We start from the raw sequence: 18177 nt of genomic DNA on the forward strand, positions 1-18177 counted from the left end.
TGTGAATAAGGCCTTACATAGGTTTTTGTAATTTCCTTTTTTGTTATTACTTTTCTGGAGAACGCAAAGAAAAAGGCCACGTAACAACTGCTATAAACAGAAGACACAAATGACCTCCCTATACACAAGGTGTGTAACCATTATCTAACGCCCCAGTGACTACACGCTGCAGACTAATCCCCCACCTCATCCACCATTCCAGTGATCACGTAAAACATCTAATCCTCTCACATGACTCATTGAGGCTGCACGTCAACCACAAGCTCCGCCCATTCTCAGCACTGAACGTAAACTTAGCATCATGTGATGTGGCAGTCACGTGATATAATCATGTGCCTCCCCGCGCTCCTCATTCCCCATTACGAAGCCGGTGTTGTGTTGTGTTGGTGTGACGTCACGCTTGTCATATGACTTGCGGCCGCTCAGCGTTGTGCAGTAGCCGTCGGGTTCCGGGAGTCGGAGCGGCTGCGTCCACCTGACCTCACCAGTGTACAGCTCTTCTACCTCTGCGTCCCACGGCGGCACCATGCTGGCCCTTATCAACAAGCTGCTCGACTGGTTCAAGTCCCTCTTCTGGAAGGAGGAGATGGAGCTGACGCTAGTCGGGCTACAGTACTCCGGGAAGACCACCTTCGTTAACGTTATAGCGGTAAAAGCGTCTGACCCTCCTAATATACTGACCTGTGTTCTAGTAATATGGCGGTGCGCTTCCAATGTACAGTCGCTGCCTACGCCCATGCTTGACCCCCGGTTACCGCACGCCCCCCGCACTGTGGTCTGTACTCAGTCCTCATATGACTAGTGACATTTGACGTGTCTGGTCTGTATAATCGACCGTTGTATAGTGTGCGATCATCCTGAGTAATGTACAGGACAGACCATATAATCACTGCAGGCTGATGCCTTATTATTACACGGTAGAAGCAGTTATTGTGAAATAATAATCTTCCTCTTTTCTCGCAGTCTGGCCAGTTCACAGAAGACATGATTCCTACTGTGGGGTTCAATATGAGAAAAGTTACAAAAGGCAATGTCACCATCAAGGTAAGTCTTTTCTGCCATTGCTTATTTTCTGTACAGGATTGTGTTTTAACATTTAAAGTGTTATTCTGGTAAATCCCGTTCACTGGATGTGCCATTAATGTCTGATCGGTGGCGTCACATCACTGGGATGAGATCTTTCTCCTTTCTGCGGCTGTCGCTGGCACCTTGGATGGAAAAATAAGTCATGAGACCTCTTTTCTCCCGATCGGTGTAGGACTCTAAGCTATCAGAAATTGATGGCCTATAGTGTGTGTATGTCACATTGTGTTGGACATGCATGTTCAGTCACTCTCTCTGCAGGCAGGTAGCAATCCCCTGTTCATGGCAGAGCAGCCAATAGAAATAGTTTTCTGCCCTGCTTGTCAGGGAAGGAGCAGAGCCTCTGCAGTAGCATGGCAGCATAGCAGAGGAGATACCATCTTCTCAGCTTGTTAGGATTGTAAACCTGCACCCTGATGGCAGATATGAAACCTGCACATGCCCACTTTGTCTTTGTTTTATATCATTATATTTGCATTGGTTTCTAGGGGAGTGTCTCACTACATATCTTCACTACTCTGGATCCCATGTTACCTATCTGCAGGGACTATGTTGTCCGCTCGCAGAGGGGGGAGGAGATTGAGTCTGTTCAGATCTCCTCCCCCAGCAGGGCTGACTAGCTGTGACATGGAAGCAAAAAAAATTATGAAAAAGGTAATTTTCTTCTAGAAACCTCTTTACAACAGCTGTTAACAGTTTTTCAGGGCTTTTTGTATGAAAATGATTCCTGGAATAACCCATTTAGAGCCCTGTGAACTTATAGTTGGTCCACCAGGTTTTATTTTTAATTTGGCAGGCTACATTATTCTGCTTGCCAAGGTTAACTTTAATACGTTGCATTACTTCTCTTTTGGAAAGTACGGAGTCTCCTTACAGAGATCTTTAGGGCAGTGCTCCCTGGGATAAAGTATGCAAAATAGCTCTCCATAAGGTAGAGAACTGTCTCTTTAGTGCCACCTATAGGTGACTACCCTGTAAGGCAATGTCCAACCTTTTTCTTGAGCCTTGAAACAACTTGGGTTAATAGCCAAACCAGAGACTCGGTACCTACCAAGAGCTTCTTCAGAGGCATCTCGCTCAGTCTAGAGATCGGTGTGTGGTTTGGCTATTAACCTGAGTTTCAAGGCTCTATAAATGGTTAGACGTTGTTATGGAAAATATGGATCTCCAGAGACCTTATCTAGATGGGAATATTATTGATCTATGTGGGAGCCGTACAATTGGCACCAAAAAAAGCAGCTTGGGATACTATCACTGGAATGAAGGAAAACCTAGATCTACTGCGGTGTGAATAAGTTGGAATGTTGATTGTGGCTACCTCAGGCAGAGAATTACTGGTTATATTGTGAAGCCCTATATAGTTGTATACAGACTCCTTGCTGGGTGACCACAACTATGTAAATCTGTGGGCAGTTAGGGTATTAGAAGGAAATGTTTTCTGTTTTTAATTTGCCTGCCTTTAACCTCTACCCGTCTAATGTACCGTTACGTCATAGCCGTGAAGTGGAAGTATATTGCAATGTAACGTTGACCTGCACAGTGAAGGCCTCAAAAATTTTAAAAAAATCCAGAATTCCTATTTTTGTCACCTCGTCTCCCACAACAAATAATAAAAAAAGTTATCAAAAAGTCGCATGTACCCAGAATAGTACTGATAAAAACGACCGCTCATTCTGCAAAAAACGAGCCCTCCTACGGCTATATCGACAGAAAAATAAGAAAGTTATGCATGGAGCAAAAACAAAAGTGGGAAAAACGAAAAATGGCTGCGCCTGCAAGGGGTTAAAACGTAACATTCCCCATAGGTTAATAAATCAGACTCGTACTTTTTCCACCTTGTGCTTTTGCACAAAATTTTCCATCGTTGCGATTCCATTTGCTTCAGCTGTGTTCTAGTTCATTGATCTCTATGGATCTAGCAAGTCAATATAGCCTACTATGGAGACTGGGATATGAAGCAGAAATGCCATATTCTAGATCTATTCTCAGGGACCAGATTTTGACCTGCGACAGAAACCACGCCATTTGTAAGTCAAAGTGGTTCATCTGATGGTATCTGTCGTATGATGGATCCGGCAGTGTTATGGCTTCCGATGTAAACTTAGAGGTTGTCCACTACAGGACAACTGATGAACTATCCACCGGATATGTCATCCGTATATGATCTCTGGGGTCCGACACCCGGACCCCACGCCGATCCGCTTCTCTTGTGCTAGATTATGCAAAACCTAAATATTTTTTTCAATTGGAATCCTTTAACATCAATTTTTAACTACTGGCATACTGGTGGTTAAAGGAGCATACACCAAAGGCTATCTGCAAGGATATGAATGATTTTCCATGGGGAATATCATTACCATTATTGTTTAGTATTATGTGTATTACTGCACAATAGCTGATTAAATGTTATGATTGTAGCAAATAGTAACTATAGAAAAACTTTGACTTAGGCCCAACGAATGTGCTTTCGTGGCCGTAATTCCCCCGAAAATTCATGGCAGAATTTTGGCCCCATTTATTCCTATGTAATTTCACGGGCAAGCCGTGTTCTGCTGTCCGGGCTCTCCGTGCTCTGCCAATCTGGAAGAACGCTAGTTGGCCAGTGTAAAAGGGCCCTTAGTCCTAAATAAGCTATGGCCTTATCAGTTGTTTTTAGAGTTGTCACATGGACGGCTGCTTGTCCTACTTACACTGACGTTTACCTCACAAAATAATAGCTGTGGAAGTGGAAACCAATTTCTGACTGCTAAGAGACTTTAGTTAGGGAATGATATGGAGGGAGCAAGGTTACCATTGACGATCATAGGTGGCCTCCTAGTATGTGGACTCACCATAGCTCTGCACTTCCCAGGGTGTAACAGCACAAGAGGTGTTGCAGATTTGTGTGTAACTGCACTTAACCCCTTGACGCTCCATGACGATGACATGATGGGTGATTTTTTTTGGGGTAAATTTAAATAATTTATTTTTACTTTTTGAAGTTCTGTTGCTCTGTATCCTGTATACAGAGCAGCTGAATCCTGTTCACTGAATGGTACCAATAAAAGCTAAAGTTCTGCAAAAGAGTGGTGTGAAGGCTTAATCAATGAAAAAAAAAAAGTTATGGCTTCCAGAATGATACACATTTATTTATTTTTGTAAAACCTAAAAAAAACAAACTATCAATTTATCGCCATAATCTTATTGACCAGCAGAATAAAGGTAATTTGCAGTTTTTACCGCAAGGTGAAAGACTTAAAAACGGAACCCAAAAGAAAATGGAAGAGTGGCTGTTTTTTCCAATTCCGCCTCACATAGAATTTTTTTTTTGTTTCCCAGTACATTCTGATACTTTAATACCAATAGAAACTACACCTCCCCCTGCAAAAAAGCATTCACACCATTGACAGAAAAATAAAAAGGTTATGGCTTGTCAAAGGTAAGGATTGAAAAGACAAAAAAAATGGCTTGGACTTCAAGGGGTTAAAGTGTGGACACCTTTTTGGTGGCTTTTCTTTATGTATTTTACCATGACAATTACTTTTTGTTGTTGGCTTTTATTAAAACATGTTTTATTGGATTTTTTTTTTGATTATTTTTTTTCTTTAAGTGTAGCCTATCCGCATCCGATATTGCCCTGGCCTAATGTAGTAATCAGTTATCTACTTGTTGCGGATTGGTTTTACGAACAGGATATTTTATCATTCTGGCTGGACCTATGTGTTTCGAGGTCTATAGCCAAACTGAGATGAAAAGTTTTAAGAGAGCAGGATGTACTCTTCACCTGAATCCGCAACGACTAATCCGCAGCATTTTACTTCACATTTTAGGCAAAGGCGCAACGGAATCTGCAACGCAGATTATGTGGCATTTATGCGGACAGTGTCTGCCGAAATACGCCACGTGTGACCATGCCTTTAAGCATAGATGTTTTAGGAGCACCCGGAAACCGCTGATTCAGTTGACAAGGGCCTTCTGCAGCCGCGGTGTTCTGTGATACATAGAAGCTAAACACTGCAAAATTGTGTTACCAAAGGGGTCAATAGCCCTTTTTTATTTCGAGTATTTTAGTATTTGAGTGAATTTAGATGTGCATGCATAGGCTGTGCGGATAATGTGTGTGTGACCTTATTATATTCATCTTCTTACAATATTTTGCTTGGATGTCACTGAAGGTCTTTGTATTGGATATTTTGCAGGCAGTGAAATAACATTTAGGGTATGTTCACACGGCTTAACAAAATACAGGCGAAAACAGCTCCTGATTTTCAGACGTTTTTGCAAGTACTCGCGTTTTTCGCTGCGTATTTTACGGACGTTATGGGGAGCTGTTTTTTCAATGGAGTCAATGAAGAACTGCTTCAAAAGCGTCCCAAGAAGTGACATGCACTTTTTACGCGCCGTCTTTTGCCAGCGACATGTAAAATTACACCTCGTGGGAACAGAACATCGTAAAACCCATTGAAAGCAATGGGCAGATGTTTGTAGGCGTAATGGAGCCATTTTTTCAGGCGTAAACGCCCGAATTCCGTCTGAAAACAGTGCGTGTTTTCAGGCCTCATGCACGCTTCCATCACCATTTTCGCGGCCGTTTCTCATGGATCAGTGTCCGTTATGGTATCCGTGGGTACTCCGTGTCTGTTCCGCATCTCCGTTTCTGTGTTTCCGTTAAAAAAAACAAAACAAAAAAAAAGGAAGGTATTGAACTTGTCACATGTTCCAGTATGAACTTTGGCGTGCCGTTGCTAGGGCAACTGATCTGTCAAAAAACAGACAGCACACGGAAGCCTTCCGTGTACCGTCCGTTTTTTTTGACCGACCCATTGACTTCTATGGGCCCCACGGTCACGGAATCACTGACCAAAGTAGGACATGCTCTACTTTTGACACAACGGAGCTGTCACAATAACTGAAGTGTGCATGGGCCCATTGAAATGAATGGGTTCAGGGGGCTATCAGTGAGAAAAACGGATAGCACCCTGAAGGAATAAACTGAAGTGGGCATGAGGCCTTAATGCTTCATATGATTTGTTCTTCGCTGCAGTTCCAAAGAACTCCAAGCAGAGTAGAAGTTGTGAAGCTACGAGCTAGCCTACAAATAATTAGTCATATGATTGTGATCATGTGCAAGTTTCAGACGTCGCTTGCATCAGATAGCTAGTACAGTTAATGTAATGCGCAGTTTATTTTAGGAAGATTTTTTTTTTTTTTTTTTTTTTTTTTTTTTTTTTTTAATTCACCCACCCCCCCCAGTCTATGTATAGTGCATTTGTCTTGACCCATGTAGCACAATGGACCTTTTTGCTGTAGGCTAAGGGTCTCAAAAAGATGACGTCTGTATCAAAGGAACATACATAAGCATAAGGAAGACATAAGTCTTATATTCAAATAAGCCTAAAATCCTAACGGTAGATTTTTTTCGATCTTAAATATATTTTTCAAACACTTCAGCTCACCAATATTACAGTAAACTTGCTGATTTTCTCATAGAAATACCAGTGTCTCATTGAGTAACGCTCATTGTATTTCATAATCCCTAGTCTGCACAAAAGTAGGAGCATGATCTTATTTATAGATATATTTTTTTGTTATGAAATGGGTACAGAAGTGAGCAGGTGCTCGTATATAGCCTAGTGCCAGCAGAGGGCGCAATAAGGGAGCATGGGGGAGGGGCTGATGGAGACTTTTCTGTGGATATAAGGAGCTGCTGGAGTATGATTACTATTACTTCTGAGGATGTGGGACCTTGCTGTCATCATAAGGAGTACCAGCTGTGACTTGGGGAAGTGGGGCATGGAAACTGCTGGATCTACTGGCAAAGTTAGGCGTAGTGGATGGCTACTGTAATTGGGGTAGGAGACACAATATTTAGCATACATACTGGTGTGAGATAGGGACACCATGGCCAAACTGCGTGAAAATAGTTTCTCTTTTTTTTTTTTTCGCTGCAATTCTGGTACAATCCCATCAAAAACATATATATTTACATGTGTTTTTGTTAGTGTGCATTATTGGCGTGGCTGTCTCCTCATTACTGCTGTAATGTCAGGATCCGCTCTGCATTGTGGGCCTGGGGCCACAGTGTGTTTGCTCCAAGACCTTTCTAATATTTAACCAGGCCTACATACTCTACCCTAGTATACTTTACTTAAATCTTAGAAATGCCTGTCTAAAATGCTCATGACACAGGTGCGGTTCAAGGTAAGGGTATGTTCACACGGCCTATTTTCGTCCGGTTTTCGGGCCGTAAACGCCTGAAAAATGGCCGAAAAATCGGAAGCAGAATGCCTCCAAACATCTGCCCATTGATTTCAATGGGAATACGGCGTTCTGTTCCGACGGAGCGTTTTTCACTGCGTTTTTATGCGTAAAAAAAGTCTGAAAAAAGTGCAGCACACTTCTTGGGACGTTTTTGGAGCAGTTTTCGATACTCTATTGAGAAAAGCTCCAAAAAACGGCTGTAAAAAAACACTGCGAAAATTGCGAGTGGCACAAAAAAAGTCTGACAATCAGCGGTTTTCTCTTGAAAACCGCTCTGTATTTTGAGACGTTTTTGACTCTGCATGTGAACATACCCTTAGGGTATGTTCACACGGCCTATTTACGGACGTAATTCGGGCGTTTTGGCCCCGAATTACGTCTGAAAATAGCGCCTCAATAGCGCTGACAAACATCTGCCCATTGAAAGCAATGGGCAGACGTTTGTCTGTTCACACGAGGCGTATATTTACGCGCCGCTGTCAAATGACGGCGCGTAACTAGACGCCCGCGTCAAAGAAGTGACCTGTCACTTCTTTGGCCGTAATTGGAGCCGCTATTCATTGACTCCAATGAATAGCAGCGCTAATTACGGCCGTAATTGACGCGGCGTTCAAGCGCCTGCACATGCCGGTACGGCTGAAATTACGGGGATGTTTTCAGGCTGAAACATCCCCGTAATTTCAGCCGTTACGGACCCCCGCCGTGTGAACATACCCTTACACTCCCAGCAAAATGTATACACATTTGCCTGAAGGGGGTGTTATCCAACAAGGATTCTCTTGTGGCTGCTGCAGTCACATGCTTGCTGCATGTAAACAAACTATCACCTGGAGAATCAGTGCTGGATCGCAAGAGAAAAGGTTAGGAATGTACTGCTGGCCTGGAATTCATTAAAGGGGTTATTCGGGGAGCAAATATTGCATTGCAATAATATATTTAAGTGAAACTAAGTAACTTACTAAAATACTTTGATTACAAATTCTGTACTAAATGGCGCCGTTCAAACCTCATCAATTATTCAGGAGGTGCTGGAGCTTTTCTAATAATGATGACGCTCCGACACTGCCCCACGTGACTGAGCTCTTGCGTCACATGCTGTTCGTGAACATGACCGTAAGGGGCTGTCACATTACCTATTGCTTGAGTACCGAGCAGAGCATCACCTAGCGATTTGCTCGGGACTCCAGCACTGCTCCCGACGTCCATATTTGGTCAATTCAGGGGTTTCCTATCGCTGGAGTCCCCGATCAAAGCTTCAGCCGATTCTCTGCCTGGGGGCTCCAGCACTTCTGCCCACATCACTGTCACTATATGGACAATGATGTCTGCAGAGCAGTACTGGAGTTCCAGAGCAAAGCATCAGCTGATGCTCTCTTCCAGACTGTTGCCAGTGTCACTGTCCATATATGGGCAGAAGTTGTGGAGACCCCAGACAGAGCATCAGCTGATGCTTTGCTTGGACTCCAGCGATAGGAAACCCCTGAATTGGATGTCGGGAGCAGGGCTGGAGTCCTGGGCAAAGCACTAGCTGATGCTCTGCTTGGGACCCAAGCAATAGGCAATGTGACAGCCCCTTGCAGTCACGTTTACGACCAGCACATGAATCAACAGCTCAGTCATGTGGGGCCGTGTCAGGGCGTCATTATTAGAAAAGCTCCAGCACTTAATGAATAATTCAGTTTGAACTGCACCATTTAGTACAGAATTTTTTATTTAAGTATATTAGTAAGTTAGTTTCACATAAATATATTATTGCAATTATGGCTAATTCTTATAAGTGTGTGTGAAACAGGCAACATACTAATACATTTTTTCGAAAACCAGGTTTAAAAAATTAAAGTAAAAAGCTACGCCCCTCGTTAAGACAAAAAGTCTGTCCCAACAGTACGATGCCCCTATCCTGAAGACAGCTGCTAATGGGGGGCCATGTGGGGGGCCATGTGGCTTGACACACATCAGTAATCTTGCACTACCGCCATGGAAACACTGCAGTGTGTTTCAATGGAGGTAGCGCATGTTTTAGTCCTTTTTCTAGTTGAAGATGCCAAAACAAACATTTGACATCTTTAAGGACACTAATAAAATAATGCTGAATACAAAGGCAAAAAACCGCAGAAGACCAGACGAGTTACAAAAAATTGCTTCCTATAAAACAGATTTCCTGTGTATTATTTTTAAAGTACACCAAAGAGAATCCTTGTTGGATAACACCCCCTTCAGGCAAATGTGTATACATTTTGCTGGGAGTGTAAGGGTATGTTCACATGCAGAGTCAAAAACGTCTCAAAATACGGAGCGGTTTTCAAGAGAAAACCACTGATTGTCAGACTTTTTTTGTGCCACTCGCGATTTTCGCAGCGTTTTTTTTACAGCCGTTTTTGGAGCTTTTCTCAATAGAGTATCAAACGGCTCCAAAAAACGTCCCAAGAAGTGTCCTGCAGTTTTTTCAGACTTTTTTTTTACGCATAAAAACGCTCCGTCGGAACAGAACGCCGTATTCCCATTGAAATCAATGGGCAGATATTTGGAGGCATTCTGCTTCCGATTTTTCGGGCGTTTATGGCCCGAAAACCAGACTAAATTAGGCCGTGTGAACATACCCTTACTTTAAACCGCACCTGTGTCGTGAGCATTTTAGACAGAGGCATTTCTAAGATTTCGGTAAAGTATACTAGGGTAGAGTATGTAGGCCTGGTTAAATATTAGAAAGGTCTTGGAGCAAACACACTGTGGCCCCAGGCCCACAATGCAGAGCGGATCCGGACTTTACAGCGTCACAGCAGTAATGAGGAGACAGCCACGCCAATAATGCACACTGTAACAAAAACACATGTAAATATATATGTTTTTGATGGGATTGTACCAGAATTGCAGCAAAAAAAAAACTGGAAACTATCTTCACGCAGTTTGGCCATGGTGTGTCCCTATCTCACACCAGTATGTATGCTAAATATTGTGTCTCCTACCCCAATTACAGTAGCCATCCACTACGCCTAACTTTGACCATGTGTTGCATTTCTGGCAACTCAATTAACTCTGTAATGACCATGCCTGAAAATGCCTTAGGCCCTGCTCATACTGACTATTTTGCCGCGGAAACCGTGGCAAGTTACTGCCGAAATTGCCTCCTGATTTCAATGGGAGATGGAGGAGTTTTTTCCCGTGAGCTAAAAAAACGCTTGCAGGAAAGACGCGACATGCCCTATCTTGAGGTGTTTTCCGTCACACAACCCCCGTTGAAATCAATGGGAGATGGAAATAAAAGCTTTTTAAAAAAAAATAAAAAATGTATATGGCTTTTTTGGCAAGAAACCGCTCGCATGGCCTAGTAGGCATCCGCTACAGGCAGACCTGGGGGACTTTTGTTCGGGCCCAGCTGCCATAGAAGCCATCGGCACCCTGCGATTTCAATTGCAGGGTGCCTTTGGGGTGAGAGAGGGAGCACCCTCCCTCCAAAACCATTTGGATGCGTCGCTCTCTATTGAGCGCCACTTCTAAGGGGTTAAACGGGTGAGAACGAAGTACCCGGCTGTCTTTAGGCCGGCCGACACCCGATTTATCCGGCACAGGACACCCATGCCGGGAATATGTAACCGCGCCGATAAAAGGCCGTGCTCTGGCATAAGTACCCTTAACGGCCGCCGTTATAAGGCATATTGGTGGTCGTAAACACCTTAAAGACTCAGCCTTGTTTTGGCCTTAAAGCGGCTCTGTCACCAGATAATAAATGCCCTATCTCCTACATAATCTGATTGGCGCTGTAATGTAGATAACAGCAGTGGTTTTTATTTTGAAAAACAATCATTTTTGAGCAATTTTAAATTTATGCTAATTAGTTTCTTAACCCCTTCCCCCTGCTGGCATTCTGGGCCCTAATGTCCAAGCCATTTTTTAGATTTTTCCATTGTCACATTCGAAGAGCTGTAACTTTTTTATTTTTGCGTCGGCATAGCTGTATAAGGTCTTGTTTTTTGCGGGACGACTTGCAGTTTTTATTGGTACCATTTGAGAGTAGATGCGACTTTTTGATCACTTTCTATCACATTTTTTTTAAGTCAGGATTAACAGAAAACAGCAATTTTTCCATTGTTTTTTATTTTATTTTTTACGGCGTTCACAGTGCGGGTTAAATAATGTAACATCTTTATAGTCGGGGTCGTTACGGACGCGGCGATACCAAATATGTGTAACTTTTTTGCTTTATTGTAGTTTTTTTTAATAGTAAAGCATTTTGTAAGGGGAAAAGCTGGGTTTTTCATTTTTTTTTTTTTTCACTTTTTTTTTAAATTAACTTTATTAAACTTTTTTTACTAGTCCCACTAGGGGACTTCCCTATCCTCCGATCGCTATTATAATACACTGCAATACTTTTGTATTGCAGTGTATTACTGCCTGTCCGTTTAAAACGGACAGGCATCTGCTAGGTCATGCCTGCGGCATGATCTAGCAGGCATTCGCTGCAGGCAGACCTGGGGGTCTTTATTAGACCCCCGGCTGCCATAGAAGACACAGACACTCGGCGATTTTATCGCCGGGTGTCAGTGAGATGAGAGGGAGCTCCCTCCCTCTCTCCAAAACCATTCAGATGCGGTGCTCGCTATTGTGCACCGCATCTGAAGGGTTAAACAGGTGAGATCGATACTAATATCGATCTCACCCGGCAGAGCAGGGACGCCCCCAGCCCTCAGCTGCTTCTGGCAGCTGAGAGCAGGGAGATTTCACGGCTCCCTGCTCTGTTTACTTTATTCTAATGCAGCGACGTAGAATGGCGGCGCTCTAGAATAAAGCCCACTAATGACCGCCGTAAAAAGACGTATCGGCGGTCATTAAGGGGTTAATAGACAACTGGGCGTGTATTTACTTTTTACCAACTGGGCGTTGTGAAGAGAAGTGTTTGACGCTGACCAATCTATGACCAAACGGTGTCCTACACTTCTCATAGTTCCAGCCTAGCATGATCCACAGCTTGGGAAACCAGGCACTGGAATGGTCTAATAGGGGTCTCCGTTTATACAAACGGTCAAAACTGGGGTCATCTCGGTGTGGGCACTGCTCATTATTTTTTTTTTAGGTTCCAGTTCAGTTCTTAAGTTGCTTTGAGGGGCCCATATATTAGAAACCCCTATCAAATACCCTATTTTAGAAACTAGACCCCTCCAAAGTATTCACAACAGCATTTAGAAAGTGAATTAACCCTTTAGATGTTTCACAGGAATTTAGAGCAAAGTAGAGGTGAAATTGACATTTTATTTTTGTCAGAAAATACTTTTTACATTTTTTTTTTCAGAAGGTTTTACCAGAGAAACGCAACTTAATACTTTATTATCCAGATTCTGCAGTTTTGAGAAATATCCCACATGTGGCCCTAGTGCGGTAATGGACTGAAACACAGGCTTTCGAAGCAAAGGAGTGCCTAGTGGATTTTGAGGCCTCCTTTTTATTAGGCACCATGTCCGGTTTGAAGAGGTCTTGTGGTGCCAAAACATTGGAAACCCCCTAAAAGTTACTCCATTTTGGAAACTAGACCCCTTGAGGAATCCATTGTAGTTTTCATGGGGTGCATGTGACTTTTGATCAGTTTTTATTATTTTTTTTAAGTGGTGTGGTGACTAACAAACAGCAATTCTACGATATGTTTTTATTTTTTTTACAGCATTCATCGTTCGCCATAAATGACATTCACTTTGTTCTGCGGGGCGATACGATTACGTCGATACCAGATGTTTATAGTTTTTTTTTTTATGTCTTATGGCGTTTGCACAATAAAATACTGTTTGTAAAAAATAATTCACTTTTTGTGTTACCTTATTCTAAGAGCCAGAACTTTTTTATTTTTCCATCAATAAAGCCGTGCGAGGACTTATTTTTTGCGTAACGAACTGTAGTTTCGATCAGGACTATTTTTAGGTACATGCGACTTTTTGATCTTTTTAGTCCATTTTTTGGGAGGTGAAGTGACCAAACTATTGGGATTCTGGTATGGTTTATTTTTTTCTTTTACGGCGTTCACCGCGCAGGATAAATAACGAAATAGTTTTGTAGTTCAGGCCGTTACGGACGTGGCGATACCAATTATGTATAGTTTATTTATCTTTTTTTTATATTTATAATAAAGGACTGATGGAAAAAGGGGGATTTTTACTTTATTACTTTTAAAACTTTTTATTCTTATTTTTACACAACTTTTTTTTATTTTTACTTTGTCCCACTAGGGGACTTGAGGGCAGGAGGCCCTGATCACTATTCTAATACACTGCACTACATTCGTAGTGCAGTGTATTAGAGCGGTCAGCTACTCACTGACAGCAAGCATAGTGGGTCCTGACTTGGTCAGGTCCTACTAGGCTTCCGTAGATTGCATAACCAGACGCCATTATTAGGCATCCGGTTGTCATACCAACCATCGCTGCCCGCTATCATGTAGCGGGCCGTCGATGGTGGTTTAACCCCTAAAAAGCCGCAATCGCCATTGAACGCGGCTTCTAAGGGGTTAATCAGCAGGGACAATCGGTCCCCGCTGTAGGAGCTGCGGCAACTGCTGTACGAGACAGCAGCTGTCAGAGCTCCTGTATGTGTACTCCTGCAACGTATTTTTATTTTATATCCTATGGAGGGACGAAGTTGCTAAAGTTATTACTTTACAATATATTAGCTTACTCCGGTGTGCTAATAAATTATACTGAGTCACTGACACAGGCTGCTGTTGGGGCAACACAAAGCATCCTCTTAAACCTTTCTAGGTCCCCAGGGCTGAGTGCAGAAGGTACCCCCGGTCTCCGATCGCATAACTGGGTTTCTGTTAACACCATCCAACAGGAGAGTACCCTTTTTGATTATTCAGCAGTCATGAGCCGCAGCAATCAAAGGGTTAAACAGTTGGGGTCGTCAGTTCCTCCGGTTCTATCTTTTATACAGCAGTCTTTATGTACAGGAGCTCCTGCTTAGATCATGAGCACTCTGGAGCGCTCATCCTTTTCTACAGCAACGCCAAAAAATGTCGCTGTAGATTCCGGACCTGCAAACCCTGCTGTCAAGGTATAGTGATTAGCTGATACAACATAAACGACAAGGAGGCGGCTCTGTAGAAGTGGAGTCCATGTTTTGTGCAATGCTCCGGACACTGGGTGGAGCATGATGAATGTCAGGAGAAAAGCTGTGGGAATCGTCCTGTGAGACTGCACACACAGATTTCTGTAGACCACTATCGGGCCTTACTAGCTTGACCGACCTATGGGGTAAAAGATAGAAATAAGGTGCTCCGTTTAGGCAGGCGTCGGGTGTAACATTTAACTGGGTTTTCTTCATTTTGCCCAGAATAACACTTTGTAATAGTTACAGCCACAAATGTGTTTTTTTTTTGTTTTTTTTTTCTCTTGCAGGTTTGGGATATTGGAGGTCAACCAAGATTTCGCAGTATGTGGGAGCGCTACTGTAGAGGTGTTAATGCCGTTTTGTAAGTAAGACTTTATTGTATGTTGCATAGCACTTTTATTCGTTTGCTATTTAACCCCTTAAGTACACTGCCTATTTTGGCCCATTAGGATGCAGACTTTTTTTTTTTTTTTTTTCTTATTGCTGTGACGGTATGAGGTTTTTTTTTTTGCAGGGCCACTTTATGGTTCAATTGCTACATTTTGGGCTACATATAACTTATTGGCTACACTTTTATTACAACTTTTTTTTATTTATTTTTTTCCCCACTAGGGTACCTCAATATTGTTTTCCTGTTGTCGCTCCGATTATGCATTTCAATATATTATGCCTTTCAGTGTAACACTGACAAGCCGTTTATTAAGCCCTAATAGACCTATGGCCATGGTAGACCGGTTAGGCCCCTGCCTGCCCTTGGCAACCCATTGGAGGGGGGGGGGGATGGTTGTGCTGGTGGCTTGAAATAGGGACCCCCCCACCCCTTCCCTCTATCAAACCACTTTGTTTCTGTGGTTATTCGACCTGGTTAAACTGCAAGGATTTGGGTTTTCTCCAATCCTGGCTCTTGCAGCAGAATATCAGCTGCACAATACATCGAACACCCATATGTAATGATGTTGGCACACTCCTGTATCCTTACGTGACTGCATTGTAATAATACGATAGGTTAGGGGATGGATACATCAAGGAAGTTTATAAAAGACAGTGATACATATCCCCTCTTTTGTCTCCTCTGTGTTTGGCTCAATGAAACTCTGAATCCATCCTACAGGTCCCAGCATAAATTTTATAGGGACTTTGGACATTAGAGCAAATCTAGTCTGTCACCGCTGGAAAGCAGTCACAAAGTATTCACTGTAACTTGATAGGAACTTGATGTATACTCTGCTTTTTTTTTTTTTTTTTTTTTTTTTTTTTGGTTAAACAGTTAGTGTATACATAATTAGACATTGTTATAATTTTTTAAATTTTTTCACAAGTCAAGAAATATTAAAAATTAGATTCTAATTTATAACAGTTCCCTGTGCTGGTCATTAGAGGGAGCAATTCCCAAAATTGCAGCATTGGCATGTGGTAAAGCAACCACATTGCTTTATGCTGCAAAATTGGAGAAGACACACTCGCTCTAGTGAGCTCTCAGAATCCCCCCTCCTTTCTCCTGGCTAGTGCTGGGAGAAAGGAAGGGATTGAATGTTCAAACCTCCTACACTGTGTGCCGCCATTTTTTTTGAGTGAATACACAGTGTAGTAGGCTTACATACAGTGGTAATCACACACTAAAACACTAACATACACAGAAATAACTTACCTGCTCCTGCCGCCGCCGCTCTCTGGTCCGTCCGCTCGCTTCAGAACACATGTCTGGAAGCCGCGACCGGAAGTAGTCATCTTACTGTCCGGCCGCGGCTTCCGGTCCACAAGAAAATGGTGCTGTGTCGCTTGGCCGAAGACCTTCCATTTGGAATGTGTGGGAGCAGCGCATGCGCTGTTCCCACACAGGCGGCGTACACCATAGTGAATGTGAACGGCTCCCGTTCGCATTCTCTATGGGGCTGTATGTGCCGTATTCGATGTCTGTATGTGTCGTTAATCGTCACATACAGAGATGAAAAAAAAAATGGCAGCCCCCATAGTGAAGAAAGTTTGCAAAAAAAAAAGTCAAACACAAATAAATAAAACATTTTTTAATAAAACACTAAAAGCAAATTGATAGAAAATTATATATTTTTTTTTTCGCAACACCTTCCCTTTATGGGCCTAGTCACACCTGTGTTCAAACAATGTCTCTACAATTCTAAGTTTTGTTTTTTTTCTTCCCCCCCCCCCTTTTTTCCCATCAGGTACATGGTAGATGCAGCAGACTTGGATAAAGTGGAAGCGTCAAAATATGAATTACACAACTTGCTAGACAAGCCGCAGTTGCATGGAATCCCTGTAAGTTGTATGTATGATGGCCATTTCATCTGGTATGCTGTACAACCCTGTTTTTGTTTTTTGTTTTTTTTGTTTTTCTACTCCAGGAGCATGTTCATAATTCCTGTGATTTTATATCTGACCACCATGTTGCTGCTCGTCCTCTTCCTCTGTGCCCTTTAACTTTTCCAAGCATAATTGATAAAAAAAAAAAAGATAAGGCAGCTTCAGTCTGGCCAGTTTGGCTTCAAGTAAAAAGGTTAAACCTGATTGGGTTGAATTGTTTCCTTTTCTCTCCATGGTATTCTTAACTCCTTAATGACCGGGCATGTTTGTACCTTAATGACCAAGCCAGATTTGTCAAATCTGGTATGTCTGACTTTATCAGAGAATAACTCTGTGAAAGTTTTGAATATCCAAGTAATTCTGACATTGTTTTTTCGTCACATGTTGTACTTTATTTTAGTGGTAAAAGTAGACTGATACGATTTGCGAAAATTAATAAAAAAATAGAGAAATTGAAGAAATTTTGTAAAAATTATCATTTTTCCCTATTTTTAACTGCAATATGTGACATATGTACACACATACTGCACAATTTTTTTAATTAAATATATATTTCCATCTCTTTACTCTATTTTGGCAGCACTTTGGGAAAAAAAAATTTTTTTTTGAGCAATTTGGAAGACTTACAAATTTAGTAATCATCATTTTATACATTTTGAAGTACATTTTGTTTTCCTGCACCAAGCCAGGTTTTCAGAGGCTCATAGGTGTCAGAATGGTGGAAACCCCCACAAGTGACCCCATTTTGAAAACTACACCCCTTAAGGTATTTATTAAGGGGTGTTGTAAGTATTTTGACCCCACAGTTTTTTTGTAAGAATTCATGCAAAGCAGGCGTAAAAAAATATAATTTCACTTTTTTCATAAAAGTATCACTTTGAAGACCGATTTCTTTGTAAAGCGACCATGAGAATGAAGAAACACACCCCAAAATCTATCACCCTGTTTCTCCTGTTTTCAAAAATGCCCCCATTGTGACCCTAATGCATTGCTTGGACACACGACAGGGCCTGAAAGGGAGGGAGTACCCGGAGGCTTTCAGGACTCATATTTTGCTTGAAAATGTTTTAGGCCCCACTGTATATTTGGAGAGGTTTTGAGCTACCAGAGCGATAGACTCTCCCCATAAATGACCCCATTTCTAAAACTAGACCCCTTAAGGTATTTATCTAGGGGTATAGTTAGCATTTTGACCACACAGGTTTATCGCAAAATATATTGGAATTAGTCTGTAAAAATTAAAATGTACTTTTTTTCTGAAACAACATATACATTTTTATTATTTACAAGGAATAACGAAGAAAATGCACCCCAACATTTGTAAAGCAATGTCTCCCGATTACGACAATACCCCATATGTGGTAATAAACTGCTGTTTGGACCCACAGCAGGGCTCAGAAGGGAAGGAGCGCCATTTGGATTTATGATTTTGCTGGAATGGTT

At 42.1% G+C, this 18177-nt stretch overlaps 1 protein-coding gene across 1 annotated transcript in view; it reads left to right on the plus strand.

The window, feature by feature from the left end:
• Positions 1-330: 330 nt before the first annotated feature.
• LOC142747942 (ADP-ribosylation factor-like protein 8B-A) overlaps positions 331-18177 on the plus strand; it is a 45499-nt gene continuing 27652 nt past the window's right edge. Inside the window, exons 1-4 of the mRNA XM_075855058.1 lie at positions 331-649; positions 964-1044; positions 14703-14776; positions 16596-16689. Coding sequence (XP_075711173.1) covers positions 527-649; positions 964-1044; positions 14703-14776; positions 16596-16689 — 372 coding nt within the window. The 5' untranslated portion in view covers positions 331-526. The remainder of the gene's footprint in view (positions 650-963; positions 1045-14702; positions 14777-16595; positions 16690-18177) is intronic.

The sequence above is a fragment of the Rhinoderma darwinii genome, chromosome 3, assembly GCF_050947455.1.
Source record: "Rhinoderma darwinii isolate aRhiDar2 chromosome 3, aRhiDar2.hap1, whole genome shotgun sequence".
In the NCBI taxonomy this organism is placed as follows: Eukaryota; Metazoa; Chordata; class Amphibia; order Anura; family Rhinodermatidae; genus Rhinoderma; species Rhinoderma darwinii.